The following is a 19040-nucleotide window of genomic DNA, read 5'->3' on the forward strand; positions in this document are numbered from 1 at the left end:
GGAGATCTTCCAGTCTGCCCATCCTATGCTGACTATAAGATGACTCCGCTGTCCGTGTGATGAAGACCTTATGACAGTGTAATCCTTATATATTAGGCTCACACCAAGCTGATATTACCAGGTCCTCTTCTCCCCACCTCCCACTGGTACTCTGCTGTAAATGGGATCAGACGCTGGCCACATCTGCTTTCCATACCGTGCCAGGGGCAAATCCATTATTTGTAGAGGGGGGTTTCCACACCACGCCGCCAGTGGGCGTGACCAGCATGAATGGGGGCGTGGCTATAATATTAGACAGTGCTTGGCAGCTCTCCAACTCTTCCTATCCCCATAATATACATGGGCAATGCTGCGTGCACTACTGTTAGGTGCACGCAGCTCTCCCTTCTCAATCAGAGCCATGTGAAGCGGGGGCAGAGTCCAGCCACCTCAAGTATACAGTTCTCCAGGTTTGTAGGGGGGTTTCCAGGCACTAGGAAACCCCCCGCAGTTTGCCTATGCGTGCCTATCATATTTAAGTTAAATCAAAGGTTACATTTGTCACAGACAATGGAGACGCTGCTGTTCAACTAAGAGAGAAGTCGACGATGCCTGGAACTAATCGTGTGGTAATATCAGCTAACAGTCTTTCTACAAAATACTTAAAAGTAGAGATGCTCAGGCTCGGTTCCTTGAGAACCAAACATACCCAAACTTAGGGGATCCAAGTACCGAGCCGGCTCGGTACTGTCGTGCGCCCTCAGAATTGTAAACGAGGCAAAACGTCATCATGACGTCGTCGGATCTCGCAAGTTTTGAATTCCTTTTTAAGATCCAACACAGCGAGGGGTGAGAGGGAGGGCGGACCCCCATTTTTCTTTTCTGCCACTGCTGTGTGCCAATGTGTCCTAGGTGTGCTAGGAACTGCCGTGTGTTTGTGTCAGTGCTCTGTCGCTTACCATCCAGCCAGGTCGCTGCAGTATTTGTCCGAATGTGTATGAAAATAATATTGTGACCTGTGAGGTGGTCAAAATTGACTGCAAATGACTTGACATTAGTGTTATTGAGGTTAATAATAATGTAGGAACAAAAAAAAGAGCAAAATTATGTGATTTTAACATATTTTAGGATTTTTCCTAAAAAATCCAAAACCAAAACACACGAGGGTGGTTTTGCCAAAACCAAAACCAAAACATGAAGCTAATCCAGATCCAAAACCAAAACCAGTTCACGGGGGTCAGTGAGCATCTCTAGTTAAAAGGATAATTCTTATATTCTATATTGGTGCGTTCCACCTATTAAAGTGGACCTGACACCTACAGACGATGGAGGTGGCAATTTCGGGGGGCTGATTACAATATTTAACCTACAAATTGACTAAGAACTAATGAGATGACTTTGGGCACAAGATACAGTGTTATATCTCATATTAGAGCCTCTCCTATTACGCTATACGTGTCTAATAATTCTGTTGTTCTAGAACACCAGCTTCTCTTACGTTTGAGGGGATATCTATGATGGATTTAATAGATACGGAATGATAGCCCCGAGACTCCTGCAGATAACCTAATGTGTGGCCTCTGCTCAGCTGGCTCTATACAAATAGGTTATCACTAGCACCAAGTATAATACATGATCCTACACTGCACTGTTAGCCCTTCAGCCTTCTGCCATACCGCGGAGAGACAAAGAAGAGAAAATATAGATTTGACTGCCTATTAATTTAAATCAGAGCCCCAGAAAAAGCCGATGAACTGTAATTTATGAGCTGTCAAAGGCTGAAAAATTCCTTTTGACACTCTGTACTTTTAGTTATTAAAGTCATTTCCTGGAGGGTGATGGAGAAATTCTACCAGGAGTCTTGTAACACAAAGCCAGACATTGAAAGCCAGGGGAGGAGCCATAATTATGTTTTTAGGCAGCGAACCCTCTATTTTTCCCCATTTAATCATTTCACCTGCTCACCTAAGTCCCTATCAATTTGGGGAGGAGGGGGAGGGAGGGGCAGAGGTGAGGCGGTCTGCACAATTCATTCCTGTGACTCCAGAACAATGGAGACAGCCCAATGCATAGCTTTATTTACACCTTCTGATCACAGTTGACAGGGAAGAGCGGTCTCCGCGGTCGCCTGAATCCACTTCTGTAAAATATGGTTTGGGAGCTGGGATGCTGTTAACTCTCTCACTGCCGGAACCATCTACGCTTCTCCCGGCCTAGACAGAAAAGTAAACGTTTGCATGGAACGTACCCCCCCTAAACAATTATTTATGTGATGACTATTCATTCATGTGAAAGCCGTCGTTTTATTATCTGTTGTACAATCGCATCCGTTGCTGAATTGGTGATACTGTGGCCTATACAATTCTATAGGACTGTTTTAGTCCTTTTATAAGTCTGATAGCATGTGAACAAGTCTGCTGGGGCATACATGAATCCACGCACCCAACCAATCATCATCATCATCATTTATTTATATAGCGGCACTAATTCCGCAGCGCTCTACAGAGAACTCATTCACATCAGTCCCTGCCCCATTGGAGCTTACAGTCTAAATTCCCTAACACACACACACAGACACACAGACTAGGGTCAATTTGTTAGTAGCCAATTAACCTACCAGTATGTTTTTGGAGTGTGGGAGCAAACAGGAGCACCCGGAGGAAACGCACACAAACACGGGGAGAACATACAAACTGCTCACAGATAAAGCCATGGTCGGGAATTGAACTCATGACCCCAGTGCTGTGAGGCAGAAGTGCTAACCACTGAGCCATCGTGCTCCCTAATATGTCAGTTTTGTTTGTTAGTTCTAGTCGAAAGCTTGGGACGTAGGATGGACTTTGTCGGAAATATGACACTGTGTACAGAGTAACTTCTGAATGGTTTTCTGAGTAACCACAACTGTCGTTTACAGGAATTTTATTTTCAGGTTTAGCTCCACTTTTAAAAAGTTAGATACTTAATAGAGCTTAAAGATGTATCTTGCATTTTATGTACTGTTTTGTGTTTAAAATAAATCAAAGTGTATGAAATCAGTCTGACCAGATGTGAATAGAATCGCTGCCTATACACGTACATATTGCACTCATTTAAAGTTTTTCAGGGTTTTGATCCCCAGAGATATACCGTTACCCCCTAGAAGCAGTTGTGAGTTTCTCTGGGAGTTGGGGGCCATTATTGTTATTGACATTTACAGTAGTGAGGGTAAGAAAATTCCCCCATTGCCAAGATAAGTACATTCCTAACACACCTTACTTTGGGGGAGTTACTATATGCACCGACTGATGTAACAGCTCCTGATTAGTCACCACAAAACTGGACCAATCAGAAAGCGTTTGCTATTTCCATCAGTGAGAAAACAATTACACCACACGATCCAAACCTGTCCAAAATAATATGTTCTTCTCTGATAATAGTTGTCGTTGGAGTAGTAGAATAGGGATGTTCTGCCCTAGATAAATGCTTCTCGTCGTGTCACAGTCAACTCTCTGGATAATGTTTCTGATGCTTGTTCAAAGCATTTCGGGAACAGAGTTGACATTGCCCATAGACCGTCTACATTGCTACAACTTAACCGCAGAACTATAACAGCATTGAAGATTCTTTTCCAAACCAACAATAAAAGCTGAAATGGAACTGATAAGATGTCGAGACTGTGATAGAATGTAAGATGTGGGATATTGCACTCTTCTTATCTGGGTGAAATTTACGCCGAAACCTCATCCACCAATCGGAGAGTGGAGGCCGTTTACAAAAGTGTGGTCTCTGTGGGGCGAATTCCGTTCGCGCTAATTTTTCTTGAAACGTCCCTAGTGTTTGCAAGTCAAAATGGCGGCATCTGCTGGGAAGAAAAATTGACCAGGTCCTGGTGGGAGGAAGTGCCCGGCCTGGGGGGGCGTTCGTAACTAAATACACCCACATGCAAAACTATGGTTCCATTGTCTGGGAGGAGATATGCAAATGAGATTCAAGGGGTGGAGACAGAGACACACAGGTTAGAGTGAGACCTCCAGGTAAAAGCATGTAATGTTTCCGCAGGGGCGCTTACCTGCCTGCAAGAGAATGACCTAATATAGTAAACCACGTCGTCAACCTCGCCCGTCTCAGTGAACACTGATTGGGCAAGCCGGTGGTGATGGAATTGACATCACCTTATATCTTGCTCCGCCCACAAAATCAGACCTATCTCATACTTGCCAACTCTCCCGGGAATGTCCGGGGGACTCCCGAAATCAAGGTCGGTCTCCTGGACTCTCAGGAGAGCAGGCAAGTCTCCCGCAAACCGCAATAACCTGGCCAAAATAATGCGATTTGCGGTGAATCACATTATTTTGGCCCCGTCTCTGTGTCAAAACGGCATTTTCTGCACTGGGGCGGGGCCAAAATGATGAGATTGACCGCGCCTCGCTCCCTCCCGCATTTTGTGCACTATTCCAAGTCTTAGGATACGTGTGCGAATACGAAGTAGAAATACAGCTCTAAATGAACCCCTTATTTGATACATGTTGGCTGAAATCTCCAGCTCACAAGTAGATAGGTTAGAAGAAAATGTGTGGTGTTCCCTTTAAGGAATGGTCAGTGCAGGTCTAGCTCTGTTTTTCTTTCTCCATCAGTTTCCCAGGACTAGAAGGAGCTGTGGGGTAGGGCGCTGTTACACATAATATATTGCTGTTATTCTGTGCACATGGTTTCCGGCCCATCAGACGTGGCGTTACTACCTCTGTGCTAGAGGGCCGCTAGTTGGAGGGAGACGGAGATATGGAAATGTTGTATCAGGCGCCAGCGTAAGCACAGGGCTCATCAGTAGACTGCTCCATTCAGAAGCAATAAGACGAGACAGGGAAGGGTATCCACGGCTCATTGAGAGCGGCCTCTGGAGTGCTGTAAGGTACCGAGAGCCTTGCAAAGTGTAACTGAGCCACGTTAGAAAGTCAGGAACTGTTTTAATGAACCATTTCATCTGAAGCCCCGGAGTGCCCTATCATTGCTATTATACTATGAAAAATAGCCACACAGTAAGGAGTTCGGCTGAGAGATTTAGATGCATCGTCTAACACAGGGAATTAACAGTGGCTGGGTCAAGCTCCCTAACTGGCTGCATTACCTGCTGTTTATTTCTAGACTGTTTGTGCTTTATGATGACTGAATGGGTGCGCTCCTAGAATATAACGTAGGACTGAGCTCCTCCGGGGCTACTTACTGACCAAGTGGAAAAGTGCCAATGAGCAAGAGCCTGTAGCAAGTAATCAGACGTTTACCCTCATTACAGCCGCGGAGCACGGTGTTATTTTGTGATGCTATGTGACAATAGCACCCACTTATATGTCAATGACATCGATTTTTAATATGCATTGATTATTTATTGCCAATAATGGTATATAAATAATGTTCTGGCAGATCTATCGCAAGCCGACCAATCATCATCATCATCAACATTTATTTATATAGCGCCAGCAGATTCCGTAGCGCTTTACAATTGGGAACAAACAGTTATAAAACAATACTGGGTAATACAGACATACGTAGAGGTATAAAGATCCTGATCTCAAGCTTCAACAATGACCCATGTTAGAATTAACACAGCGTTGTAGAGATCTATGGACTCCCCAGTAGATAACTTGGGGTGTACAGTGCAGACAGGGGGCCCCCAGAGTTGGGCATGGGACCCCAACTCTGCTAGTTTGGAGGAAGATTTAGGTGGAGTTAGTCTTTGATCTGTCTGGTCTGAAGACTGAATGGATGTAGTAGGTAGAGCCGGGTCACTGTCTAAGCACAAAGAGGTAGATTTATCCAACCTTCTATAAAGGAAGAGTGGAGGCGTGGTCAAGGGCAACCAATCAGATTCTATCATTTTCTAGAATGTTCGAAATATAAATGATAAACTCTGGTTTGTTGCTATGGGCAACATTTCTGCTTTTACTTTATAGAAGCTCTGATACATCCATTACAAAGACGGATCAGCCACACGTCGTACCCTGGGCAATATGTCCCAAAAAACACACAAGACAGGAAGTTAAATCCACTTTCGCAACATTGACATTAGTAAAATATAGTTTTGGTCATTTGTGTACAAAAACTTTTTAATTTAAAGTGGGGTTTTCCTCTATGTAAACCGGTTCCCTGTACGAATCAATTCCAGGTCTGTTCAGGGAGATGTGTCTGCAGATTACAAGAGACTGTAGGTGGAGAGATGTGACAAGGAGAGTAGGTGACTGAATCTCACCATGTAACCGACAGCGAGGTGTCCGGGAAGACGTGATTGAGTGAAAGATTCAACCTTAATCAGAGGCATTGACAGCGTGTGGATTAGCTTAGTAGCAGAGATGTCTGTATGCAGCTATCTGCTCGTCTGCTGTCAGCCTGCAAGGTCCCATCCAGTCACTTCTCTCCATAGCAGGACTAATCTTTCGTCAACACAAAATGTAAAGGGAGGTAATATAAAATTGTTGAATTGAAATAGGTTAAAAAACTGCTCACCCACCCACCCACTCAAAAATTATTTTACCAAATTAAAATGACTATGCTGTGTTCTACCCATGAAATCCCCCGCTGCAGCCTCAGAAACACACTATTGCTGCCACTTCTCGGGTAGCTTGGGAAAAACTGACTTAGCTTAGCAACATCTGTAACCATGGGATCATTCAGAGTAGTCCGCAGTTTGTTTTCAGATGTTGCTATGGAAGGACAGTTATTCATAAGCTATCTGTCAAGCAATAGTGTGTTTCTGACATTTCAACAGGCAGTGGTCTTATTTCAAGTGTTAGGTCATATCAGGCATTATTTCAGTAAGTTGTAGGACTCATAATGATCTTGAGTAGGTAACATCATTTTTGAATGGCAATACAATATATTATTATTATTATTATTATTATTATTTTGCTTGTGGAGCAGTGGGGAAGAAAACAAATATTCACTGCTTACAATACAGGATCCTATCTTGGAATAGATATGTGGGTGTGGTCACAAGAGCTAACAATCTAATAGCGAAGTGATAGAAAGGGGGAAGTAGCATGTTTTGAGAATTGGATCAGTCATAAGGGTTAAAGCAAAATTAAAAAAGTACATTTGCACCTTAATTCCTTTGTTATGAGTAGACTTGAGACACCACATAAAGATTTGATTACATAACATATATCGCAAGCTGTGAAAAGTATGAAAATTCTGTAACCGATCCCGAGAGCCGCACAAAGTCACAATTCTTGTTAGGCTTTATAAATTGAACAATTTTATAGTTATTAACAATTTTTTATTGTTAAAACTTTTATTTAATGAAGCAAAGAGGAATTCTGACATCCTTCCATAGCAATATGTCTGCAAGTCACAAACATGCTTCATTTAATTATTAGCCTCCTCCTCGTTAGTTAGGAATATTTAAGTAACCTTAACATTTCAACAGTGGATCCCTACACATGACCTGGCGACCAACCATCAGTTACTAACAGACAATAATATATGTAAAATGTTTGGTCTATATAAGTTTTTTAACAGCTTATTCTTCAAGTTATCTGAACCCCTTTATTTTCATAATATCCACTAAATTCCATTTTGAAACATCATAATATGACATAAACAATGTATCAGTAGAAATTGGTTACTGTCAGCATTTGTTTAATAAGATATATTTAAGGGGGAGTTCAATTGGTCGTGTTACTACCGAAAGTAACGCGACTTGCGCACTTTTACCGTTACTACGATAATAGTGCACATTATAACCGTAAATGCGGTAATTTTTAATGCTGATTTTTGATCGCGGTTCGGGGAGCCAAGAGCAGAAATCCGTGTTAAAATTACCGTATGAACGGTAATAGTGCGCAGGCCGCATTAATTTCGAGAGTAACACGGCCAATTGAATTCCCCCCCCTTAAAGTGTCAGGACACATTTATACCCTATGAGTTCCCAAATACTGCTTTACAAGCTCCCAAATAATTTAGAAATATATTCCTTGGGCACTTAAGTTTAATAAAACAATATTTTTTTCCTTCTTAAAAGCCACGTTTAGGTTCTATAAAATCTCAGTGGGTAATACATAGTTGTTAATATATTTTTTATTTCCCAAAAAATATACTTGGAACCTTAACGACAATGCGAAACTATGGAACACAACTAATATGCTGGGTGTAATTACGAGTGGGAATAAAAATGTGCAAAAAATGAAAAGTGTACACAAAAATACAGAAATATACAGGAAAAGAATATAATACGCTAAAGATCAACATTTAAATGAGGACTTTTCACTGCCCCACAGAGCCTACAATCTAATAATTTAGCTCTTGAGCTCAGTTTAGCCAACTGCCTGAATAATAATTGTATTTATACAGGAACAGCATGAGGGACAGTGTCCTTGTCCCACAGAGCTTGCAATCCAATATTGATCTTAGGGAAGAATGACTTGACATCTTTTTGAATTGGGGTCTGTAGAAAGTCTCTATGAGCCCCTGCTTTGCAGTAATCCCTACGTTATGCTCAGCCTTTCTCCAGCTGTAGTTTGATGAAAATCATTTAAAAAAAATAATAATGATACAATCAGCCCAAGCAGAGAAGAGACATACAGTGTCTCATGTACATACATATTAATGGGTATCTTTAAAGAGCATGGGGAAATGAGTGTACACTTCAAAATTAGACACCCCTAGTAAATTTCTCCTTTTGGTCTCTCTTGAAAGAAAGAAATTGAATTTTTAAGCACAGCGAACAAGGGATTAACAATTGGCAGGTCTTTGTCTTTTCTTTTTTTTTTTTTTTTGGTGAATCCCATTTAATCACAGACTTTAATATTAAGTGAGGTCTGGCTATGCCGCCTGTCTACGCTCCGAGCGCGAATGATACGGAGGGAGATGAGGGAGATAGACCTTAAGTTGGAGCAATTGTGAAGAAGCGTTTCAATTACCCTTTCTGAAGTCTTGAAAGAGCCAACTTTAATTTGATGTGAAAAGTCGTTGAGGGCACATTCGAAGGAAATTCTGTCCATTGTGCCGGGCGCCTTGGAAATCTCAGTTTCTTTAGGTATAAAAAAAAAAAAAAAAACACAGCAAAGACTTACAATTAGGAGCCTCTGAGATGTTGTAGATTTCTGCATTGTGTCTAATCATATGTTGTACATTCCATACCGGAGAGCTTAAGTCCGGCTTTTGCTATTTTCCAAAGAGATTATCTAAGAGATGAAAGGAAAGAACTAATTCTATAAATTGCTGCTTAGAAAGGTTTAGGAAATAATTTTTAACTTAGGGGGTAAATTTGGTGGTAAAGTTGACCGTGGCGGTGAAGAGAGATGCCTGGGATGTAATGGGCATTGGGTAATAGTTTGAGCCTCAAATTTCTCCAAGTCTACATTGAATAGGACTTAGATTAAGCCTGTATTTTCCCCATAGGACACGTTGGAGCGAATTAATTCTTTACAAAAAAAAGCAGACTCTGTTCTTACGTACAACGAGCTTGGGGTGAATAGCAGCCTTGTGCATTGCAATTTCTGTTCATAATGGTATATAATCCGTTATAAGAAATTCTCTTGGGGGTATAGAAAGTGTTTGTCATCAGATTTTTTTAGAAACAACATTCTTGTATTAAGCGTAGAGTTATCTTGATTTTCTGCAAAACAAGTTCACAAACATCATTTCTATGTGGCGTGCGCAAATTTTTGGCACGTATTCATTTGGGTGAATGTACTGTGTAGATCAGAGATAGGCAACCTGACAAACTTCAGGGGCCCCAAGGGTGGCCCTCTAACAATCTAAATGGCCGCACAATCCCTTCATCTCAGTAATAAAATAGCACAATAAATTTAATCAAACAAAGAGACACCTTTCTGTAATAACATATCAGCAGCATTTTATACAAGTGTTACACGTTCTAGCAAACACATCTGACAACAAAGCAGGCAGGAGCTGAGGCCGGGTCGCAGGTGAAGGCTCAGAGGGCCGCATGTGGCCCTCATTTGTCTTTCCCAGATATAGAATATTGACCTTGAGCTAAGGAAGCTGCCTATAGTCACCACCTTTATTATAGAGTACTGTATACTAAGCCATACGTATAACTTCCATCCTCATTTACCAATATATACATATTCCAGGCAATGCTGAGCTGACTTTCTCATGAAGATGTTAAATATTTTATGCATAGCTTACGGTGTTTGTAAAAACACATCAATCTGATATCAGCCAAAAGAGATTTCCAAACTGCCTAATCGTTCAATTATTCTGGGATCCTCGGGTTTTATTGCTCTTGATCATATGTTACCGGTGCATAAGCTGATGTTTTGTGGAGGTATTGGGGCTTATTGTATACTGAGTACATGGGATCCATTCTGTGTACTGGAGGTATTGGGGCTGTATTGTATACTGGGTGCATGGGAGCCATTCTCTGTACTGGAGGTATCGGGGCTGTATTGTATACTGGGTGCATGGGAGCCATTCTCTGTACTGGAGGTATCGGGGCTGTATTGTATACTGGGTGCATGGGAGTCATTCTGTGTACTGGAGGTATTGGGGCTGTATTGTATACTGGGTGCATGGGAGCAATTCTGTGTACTGGAGGTATCGGGGTTGTATTGTATACTGGGTGCATGGGAGTCATTCTCTGTACTGGAGGTATCGGGGTTATATTGTATACTGGGTGCATGGGAGCCATTCTGTGTACTGGAGGTATCGGGGTTGTATTGTATACTGGGTGCATGGGAGCCATTCTGTGTACTGGAGGTATTGGAGCTGTATTGTATACTGGGTTAATGGGAACCATTCTGTTTACTGGAGGTATTGGAGCTGTATTGTATACTGGGTGCATGGGAGCCATTCTGTGTACTGGAGGTATCAGGGCTGTATTGTATACTGGGTGCATGGGAGCCATTCTGGGTGCATGGGAGCCATTCTCTTTCATGGGGATATAGAGCTGCAGTGTAGATTTAGGACACAGGGATGTGCTATACATATGGAACATTTGGACCTGTAATATAAACTGGCTATGAAGATTATTATACTGTGTACTGGGCTTTTTTTGTATTATTTGTTGTACATGGGACTATCCCATGTGCTTGGTATTTAGAACTGTACAAAATGCCTAGATTTGAGGCTAAAAATATGCCAGAGGGGATTGAGGGAGGGAGGGGTGATGAGACACCCCTCTTAATGTTTTACCTTGAGACCATAGCCCTTTAGTTACCCCTCTGTAAGTCACCGTTCCCTTCCACTTAGAGGCTCCACAGATCAGGGGACAAGAATAGAACTTAGCTGAATGCCTAATATTTGTTATTGTTTGTGCAGGGGACTTGTATGTAGATATATTCAGCTTGTTCAACCTCCTGTAGCTCATAACCTTCAGCTAATTAAAACAGGCACAGATATGTCATCCCAGAAAACTGTGAGATTAGGGATTTCCGAGACAAAAAAATCTGGCATCACAGAGAGAAGTCAGTGACGTCTACCAGTGGGAATCCGTTCAATGTTATGAGACCGCTGGTTCTGGAGATTAGCGAGACACTATAAACTTCAGTTCGAAACGCCGGCAGCTCGTGGGACTGTGCGCACTCGTTAGTTTACATGTATAAATTACTGATTACATTTGATAAACTCTACAGTACAAATCAGAGGAAATTTATCACCTGAATGAAGCTTCTATCATCTTGTCATTTCCATGCCTGCATTACATGACAGCTGCCTGCTCCGAGAAGAAGCAATTAATGATTTGTTTTAGCTAATTGCAAATTAGTTAATTATCTCCCTCATCTTCAGAAAATTGCCTCTGCCGCGCAGAGGTCTGCATTTCACACGTCGTGAGAGGGTGCAAAGATCAACCACAGTGTCTGAAAGTTGGACCCCCCAAAGGTTTACTGCTTGGCAAAACCATTTCCAGAAACTCTTGATTAACGCTGTCATAACCTTGTTGTGTACTTAATTACTTTGACAGATTTTGATTAAAAAAAATATTTAATGTTATTTAGAAAAACAAACATAAAGTTGGACATATTCTGCTGCATCATCCAGCAATTCTGCAAAGCCGACATTTGTCTTCCAACGGTTCTATGTCCACTGTTATCCTGAAACAGTTCTCTATACTCACCTCTTCTTTATTATATTTTAATTGGCTGCCCAAGCTCATTGTCAGCTAGGATGGGGGCAAAAGGTTTCCAAGGAACTACTGCTCTGGAAGATGTAAAGTCTGCAGCAAGGACCCACATGGATAATGCAGCAGATTTGTCTAAAATATTTTGGCTGTGCTGGTCAATGTCTTGACTTTGGTGTTGCTAAAATATGGTAAGCATCTCTTAATTTTGTTCCAGAAGACAGAAAACTCTTTGTGGGAATGCTGAATAAACAACAGTCAGAAGACGACGTGCGCAGACTATTCGAAGCCTTTGGGAACATTGAGGAATGTACGATCCTTCGAGGACCGGATGGAAACAGCAAAGGTAGGCGCTAGATACAATCGCAAAGATGGAGCCATTGTTATCTCAAGATCTTAGTTTAATGTGGGATAACAATGGCTACATAGGTACTACAAGCATACAAATCCCTCTCTATGTAATGTGAAACTGTCTCTAACTCACAGTGAGTTAAATTAATATTCATGAGAATATAGCCCATCAGTTCACTAAGAACTGGTTATATGACACAGTTATGAGGCACACAGTGCCTCGTGCCTCAGAGATGCCCCAAGTCACTAGTGAATTGTTAGGCTGAATTCAGTCCACAGAATAGCTGAATCAACTGTGTGTATATACGCGGTCTATTTTAAAAACTTTAATATAAGATTTACATATTTTTTTTACCCACTAGTCTATTTTTAGTTATGTTACTTCATGTTTTATTTGAACCTGAACTTGCAAAATGTATGGATTTATACGATTACAGGCAGCAATTAAGACTTTTTACATTTAATTTGTTTGTGTTGCATTTTTGTTGTTGTTGGAGGAAAAAATATCCCCTTGCACCCCATAATATAACACAAAGTCAATCAGGGCTAAAGTTAGCCGTACAATCATCATCTTCATCTTAATTTATAAGACGCCACGTAATCCACATCGCTGCACAATCAATAAAAAGTAAACAGAGAAAAATGACAGATAAGTGAGGGACAAGAGAAACAATGGAATCTGTAACAATCAATACAAGAGACTATAGAGGAAGCAACAACATAAGAAGACACAACTAGAACAAAAGGGATCTTTGCAAAGAGGATGAGGAGATTTTTAACGGTGTCGTTTTAACTCACATTAGTTAACAATGCTAAATGCTCAATAGTTTTAACAGCTCAATAAATGTCCCTTAACACACACATGGTTATATCTGAGCTGTTGCTGAGTAATTCCCACCAGGATTACATGCACATATAAATGATCAAATCAGGCACATTAAGGGCCTCAATTAGAGGAAGGAGCAGGGCAAAAATAAAGGAGCAAATTTGCACCATGGTAAAACCATGTTACACTGCAGAGGGGCGGGGGGGATGTGCAGACAGATTTAGAGTTGTAAGGGGGCGTGTCCTAGCTCAACTCTAAATTGTAGTGTTAAAATGAAGCAGCCAGCAATTGCCATGCTTGCAAAAAAATAAATAAATACATAAATGTATCTGCACCCCTTGCATTGCAACATGGTTTGTCCAGGAGCAAATCTGCACTTTTTTTTACTGTAAAATAAATAAATAAATAGCAATGTTGATTTATACTAAAATGTATATAATTCCCATTCTCCGTATCAGGTTTTGGTCCTGAGGTGGGCACTCTGTAGGTCTGCTAGGGGCAGTGGGAACTTCTTTTATTAACTTTAATTAGTGATCTCTTTCATAAAGGGGACATTCTGCCCTTGTAGTAACTTTGCCGGTTATGACAGTGATTGACCGGGAGAGGCTGGGACAATGGATCAGTGTTCTGCGGCTTCTGATTAGTTCTAAACTTCTCTTTGTGTCAGAATGGACAATATTATTCTGGACATGTTAGTAAATGCATATTAAGGGCACATATGATATGCAGCCCGTAGGTTGGGGAGGTCATATTGAAAGGATTACATGGAGGAGATGAGAACGACAGACACATCTCCCACTCGCTCTGCTCTGAATTAGTCACATTCTTAGATTTTCTGGGATTGTCAGAGTCACATTATTGTGTCTCATAGTATGATGTGAGATCTGTGATAGAACCAGGCTCCCCAGGATAAATCACATCTAATGAGGGCTTATGTACAGTTATACATATGGATCTTGACAAGTTCCTCGCGTACAAACTTTATTCTGCTATTTGCCGGACGGAATCGACATTGACTGCACAAACTTTTATTTACAAAACAATTCATCTAATCCAAGGCTGTAGGCGACGATGGATCATCACATGCCCGCTGCTCTATGCTCATGAAACGCCTGGATGAACATTATGGACTCATCTGAATAACACAGGGATGTGGACAATAGCAATGAGCAAAACTGAAATGTAGGAAACTCAGCAGCTACTGGGTGCACCGGGCTGGAAGGGGGCTGTCACATCATCAGCTCACACCTTACCCTGGGACAACTTATTCAGCCAATCGTGCTTTAGAGCTGCCAAGACCACCAGCCAATCGCAGCAATGGTCCTATGTGGTCAGCAGTTTCCTCCTCCTCTGAGGACAAATTTTAAAACACTTTGTAAAATTAAACACAATTGAACTCTGACATTTCCCTGACGTACGTGTCACCAGCACACAGTGGAAGCCGCTAGTTTGCCAGCTGAACCAAGATCCATTGCAGAATGCAGCCTATAGAATTCACTAGGGTCCAGTGACATCACTAATAATGCAGCCTATCCATTCACTAGGAACCAGTGACATCACTGAGAATGCAGCCTATCCAGTCACTAGGAACCAGTGACATCACTGAGAGTGCAGCCTATCCAGTCACTAGGAACCAGTGACATCGCTGAGAATGCAGCCTATCCAGTCACTAGGAACCAGTGACATCACTGAGAGTGCAGCCTATCCAGTCACTAGGAACCAGTGACATCACTGAGAGTGCAGCCTATCCATTCACTAGGAACCAGTGACATCACTGAGAGTGCAGCCTATCCATTCACTAGGAACCAGTGACATCACTAAGAGTGCTGCCTATCCAGTCACTAGGAACCAGTGACATCACTGAGAGTGCAGCCTATCCAGTCACTAGGAACCAGTGACATCACTGAGAATGCAGCCTATCCAGTCACTAGGAACCAGTGACATCACTAAGAGTGCTGCCTATCCAGTCACTAGGAACCAGTGACATCACTGAGAGTGCAGCCTATCCAGTCACTAGGAACCAGTGACATCACTGAGAATGCAGCCTATCCAGTCACTAGGAACCAGTAACATCACTGAGAGTGCAGCCTATCCAGTCACTAGGAACCAGTGACATCACTGAGAATGCAGCCTATCCAGTCACTAGGAACCAGTGACATCACTGAGAGTGCAGCCTATCCAGTCACTAAGGACCAGTGACATCACTGAGAATGCAGCCTATCCAGTCACTAGGAACCAGTGACATCACTGAGAGTGCAGCCTATCCAGTCACTAGGAACCAGTGACATCATTGAGAGTGCAGCCTATCCAGTCACTAGGAACCAGTGACATCACTGAGAGTGCAGCCTATCCAGTCACTAGGAACCAGTGACATCACTGAGACATGAGACACTTTGTGTCGTGGACTTCATGAGCTGAATATTATGATAGACTGACATGAATAAGCCCCGTCCCACCCCGGCACACACTCACAATACAAAAATATATATTAGTAGTCATAATATTAGTCTCTGTTAATGCAGACAGGTTAATTTTATTACAGAATATGGAAGGTATGGCGGGGCCTTGAGTAGAACGAAATAACGTCAAAGTTAACCTAAAGACACAGAAGAACATGAATAATATCTTGCGATTACATTTGTTATCTCTGGTTAAGTCACTGCTTAGCAGATCATGACGTGTGCGTGGATGACTGAAGTAAAAGATCATTATCAGCTGATGTTAATACATTATAACAAGGGCTGTACTCCCGGCTGCTGTACCATGTCTCAATACTACGTCTGTCCTCACTTTACAAATGTGCATAATAATTATTCATTATCGGGGCTTACTGAACCATCGTATTCATGTTAACACATCTTTACTTCCCTGCCCTTCAGTTTTACCCCCAAGAGACCCTGTTGTGACAATTCCCTAAATACGCAACGATGAATTCATTTTATCGCCTTGTCTCGTCATTTTCTCATGTGTTCCCATGTAACGAGATCCTGAAAACATGATCTGTTAGGAGGACTTCAGTAGAGGGTTGAACAATTTGCTTTCAATTACAAACCTACCAACCTTCCCAGTTAACTATTTCACTCCTGCTTTTCCTCTATATTTTTCAATCGCAGAAATTCTGACCGACCTACCTATATTTTGTTTAAACAATCAACAGACACACATTGTAATTTGGGGTGTGTGCAGCACACGGCTGTGATTTCCTATCCAGCCGAATGACTTTGCGCACAATTTTTCTGGGCTGAGTATATCTCTTTCAGTTGTTAATTGCCCATATATTCACTGCTTTTATTGAATGAACAAAAATACTCATTTGTAGACTTGAGGGGAAGTCATTAAGGAACATATCTGCCAATTTTGTGCGCATCATCCGCAAAATCAGTCTGTGCGTGCTCAGAACCAGACAATACGCAACAGAACGCAGCCCCGTCCAAGCCACCTTCCAGTGCAAACACACTTACTACAGCCTAGGATTTTGTGGAGGGAACGCGGTGGGAATGGGTGGATGCACGTAGTCAATGTACAGTAAGGACGTTCCCATGCAGCCACGTCCACGTCAGACTCGGGCGCACACAGAAGTACGCTTGTTTTCTGCCGTATCTCTTGTTCCAGCTATCGGTCTAGTTCTGAGTCCTAGCTATGTCAGTATCGTGTGCATGCTATAACATGTGTTTGCAATCAGAAGCAACTGTAAAAATGTCTGTAGAAAGAACAAAGAACATTTTTTTAAAAAAAATCTCATGTATAGTCCTAGATGACTATAATATTGACATATAACATCAATTGAATATGTATATATATATATATATATATATATAGTTACGTGCAGTTTAAAACAAACACAGGCTGCGCTTAGTGGGCCTGAGTCATTAATGAAAGCAAAGCAAAAAAACTAGTAACTTTGCCCCTAGGCAAAACCATGTTGCATTGGGGGGGGGGGGGGGGGTAAATTTAAAATGTGAGGACAGATTTATAGTTGGGGTTGGACATGTCCTAGATCAACTTTAAATTTCAGTGTAAAAATAAAGCTACCAAGTTTTTGTGTGCTACATGAAAAAACAGCCAGTATTTAACTTATGTGCAAAACAATAAACTAATTTACACCCCTTCCATTGTAACATGGTTTGTCCAGGAGCAAATATACTCATCATCATTTATTTATATAGCGCCACTAATTCCGCAGCGCTGTACAGAGAACTCACTCACATCAGTCCCTGCCCCATTGGAGCTTACAGTCTAAATCCCCTAACATACACACAAACACAGACTCACACTGACAGACAGACTAGGGTCAATTTTTATAGCAGCCAATTAACCTACCAGTATGTTTTTGGAGTGTGGGAGGAAACCGGAGCCCCCGGAGGAAACTCGAGCAAACACTGGGAGAACATACAAACTCCACACAGATAAGGCCATGGTTGGGAATCGAACTCATGAACCCAGTGCTGTGAGGCAGAAGTGCTAACCACTAGGCCACTGTGCTGCCAAATATACTGTTTTTTTGCTTTGCTCTCCCTTATGACTCAGGCATGAAGTGAGAACAATGAACACATATTTTGCTGAGTTACGGGAGCAGTACTGATATCAGCTTATCCCATAATAGCGCACTGTAGTTTAATGGGGCGCACTTCCTGTTCCCTGGCTATTGATCCCACAGTGCGCGGTCAGACTGACAGGTATTTCCTCTAAACAAACACTTCACAGCCTCTTTTTAATCATTTTAATTACTTGGACTGTAGTTTCCTAGACATATATTTACTGATTCTTAGAAAGGTCGTGGTGTCCGCTGATCGATACATTTTAATTGCTATATCCATATCGTTCTCTCTAAATCACTGCATGCAAATGAGTATCCATGAAGATAGATTGGATGTGCATGCATATTAATAATGAAGATTTAGCTGCACAATCCCGTAAACCAAGAGGAGATGATAGTCGTAGTTGAAGAAACAGCTGGGAAAAGTGTGTAATAAATGTTGTGTAACATTATTAGCTCCATGTGATAAAATCATTATACGCAAGGAAAATATTTAGACCCTCTTTCCTCCGGAGTTGCTGTAATTCTGTTTTAGAACGCCCTCCATGATTTATCTTTCATTTCATAAACTCTTCATCTAGTACTTATTAAGGTGCTACTATCATCTAAAGAGACTTAAGAAATAGAACCATAATATATAATTGTCTGGTGAGCTCACTCTCACGTCTCTGGTTTGCAGGATGTGCGTTTGTGAAGTATTCATCGCACGCGGAAGCTCAGGCAGCCATTAACGCCCTTCATGGAAGTCAGACAATGCCGGTAAGTAGCAAATTAACCTCATGTATGACGCATTTCAGTGGTAGATGCCATAAAAGTGCCATTGTGGTGATGGATTTGCCGACATCTTGTGCGGTGCGTGGGATGCGTTCTCTCCTGTGTTATATTGTAAGGAGATATGTTTGTGTTCAGTAAAGTTGTCAGTTTTTTTAAAACTAAACTGTTTATGTTCCTTCTAACTCAAGTGATCTGGAAACAATTCAGCTTTGATTTGTGGGATTAACTAAATAGTAGATCATAAATCTCGTCCTGACTGCTGAGTTTGAAGGGAACAGTACGGGTGCTTCTGTTTGTTGTTCACCAAATTGCAATTGCAAATTTGTGCTGTTGCTGCTCAATACTATGCACTGTCCATGGTGCTGGTACTGCTCAATACTATGCACTGTCCATGGGGCTGGTACTGCTCTATACTATGCACTGTCCATGGTGCTGGTACTGCTCTATACTATGCACTGTCCATGGTGCTGGTACTGCTCTATACTATGCACTGTCCATGGTGCTGGTACTGCTCTATACTA

At 41.7% G+C, this 19040-nt stretch overlaps 2 protein-coding genes across 2 annotated transcripts in view; both read left to right on the forward strand.

Annotated features, from left to right (window-relative positions):
* TPGS2 (tubulin polyglutamylase complex subunit 2) overlaps positions 1–19040 on the forward strand; it is a 1173328-nt gene that overhangs the window by 792401 nt on the left and 361887 nt on the right. The window lies entirely within an intron of this gene.
* The window catches only part of CELF4 (CUGBP Elav-like family member 4), an 814373-nt gene that overhangs the window by 687321 nt on the left and 108012 nt on the right, over positions 1–19040 (forward strand). The window contains 2 exon segments of the mRNA XM_075186292.1: positions 12249–12377; positions 18425–18504. Of these exon segments, the coding sequence (XP_075042393.1) occupies positions 12249–12377; positions 18425–18504 (209 nt within the window).

Source organism: Mixophyes fleayi, chromosome 1 (genome assembly GCF_038048845.1).
Source record: "Mixophyes fleayi isolate aMixFle1 chromosome 1, aMixFle1.hap1, whole genome shotgun sequence".
NCBI classification, from domain to species: domain Eukaryota; kingdom Metazoa; phylum Chordata; class Amphibia; order Anura; family Limnodynastidae; genus Mixophyes; species Mixophyes fleayi.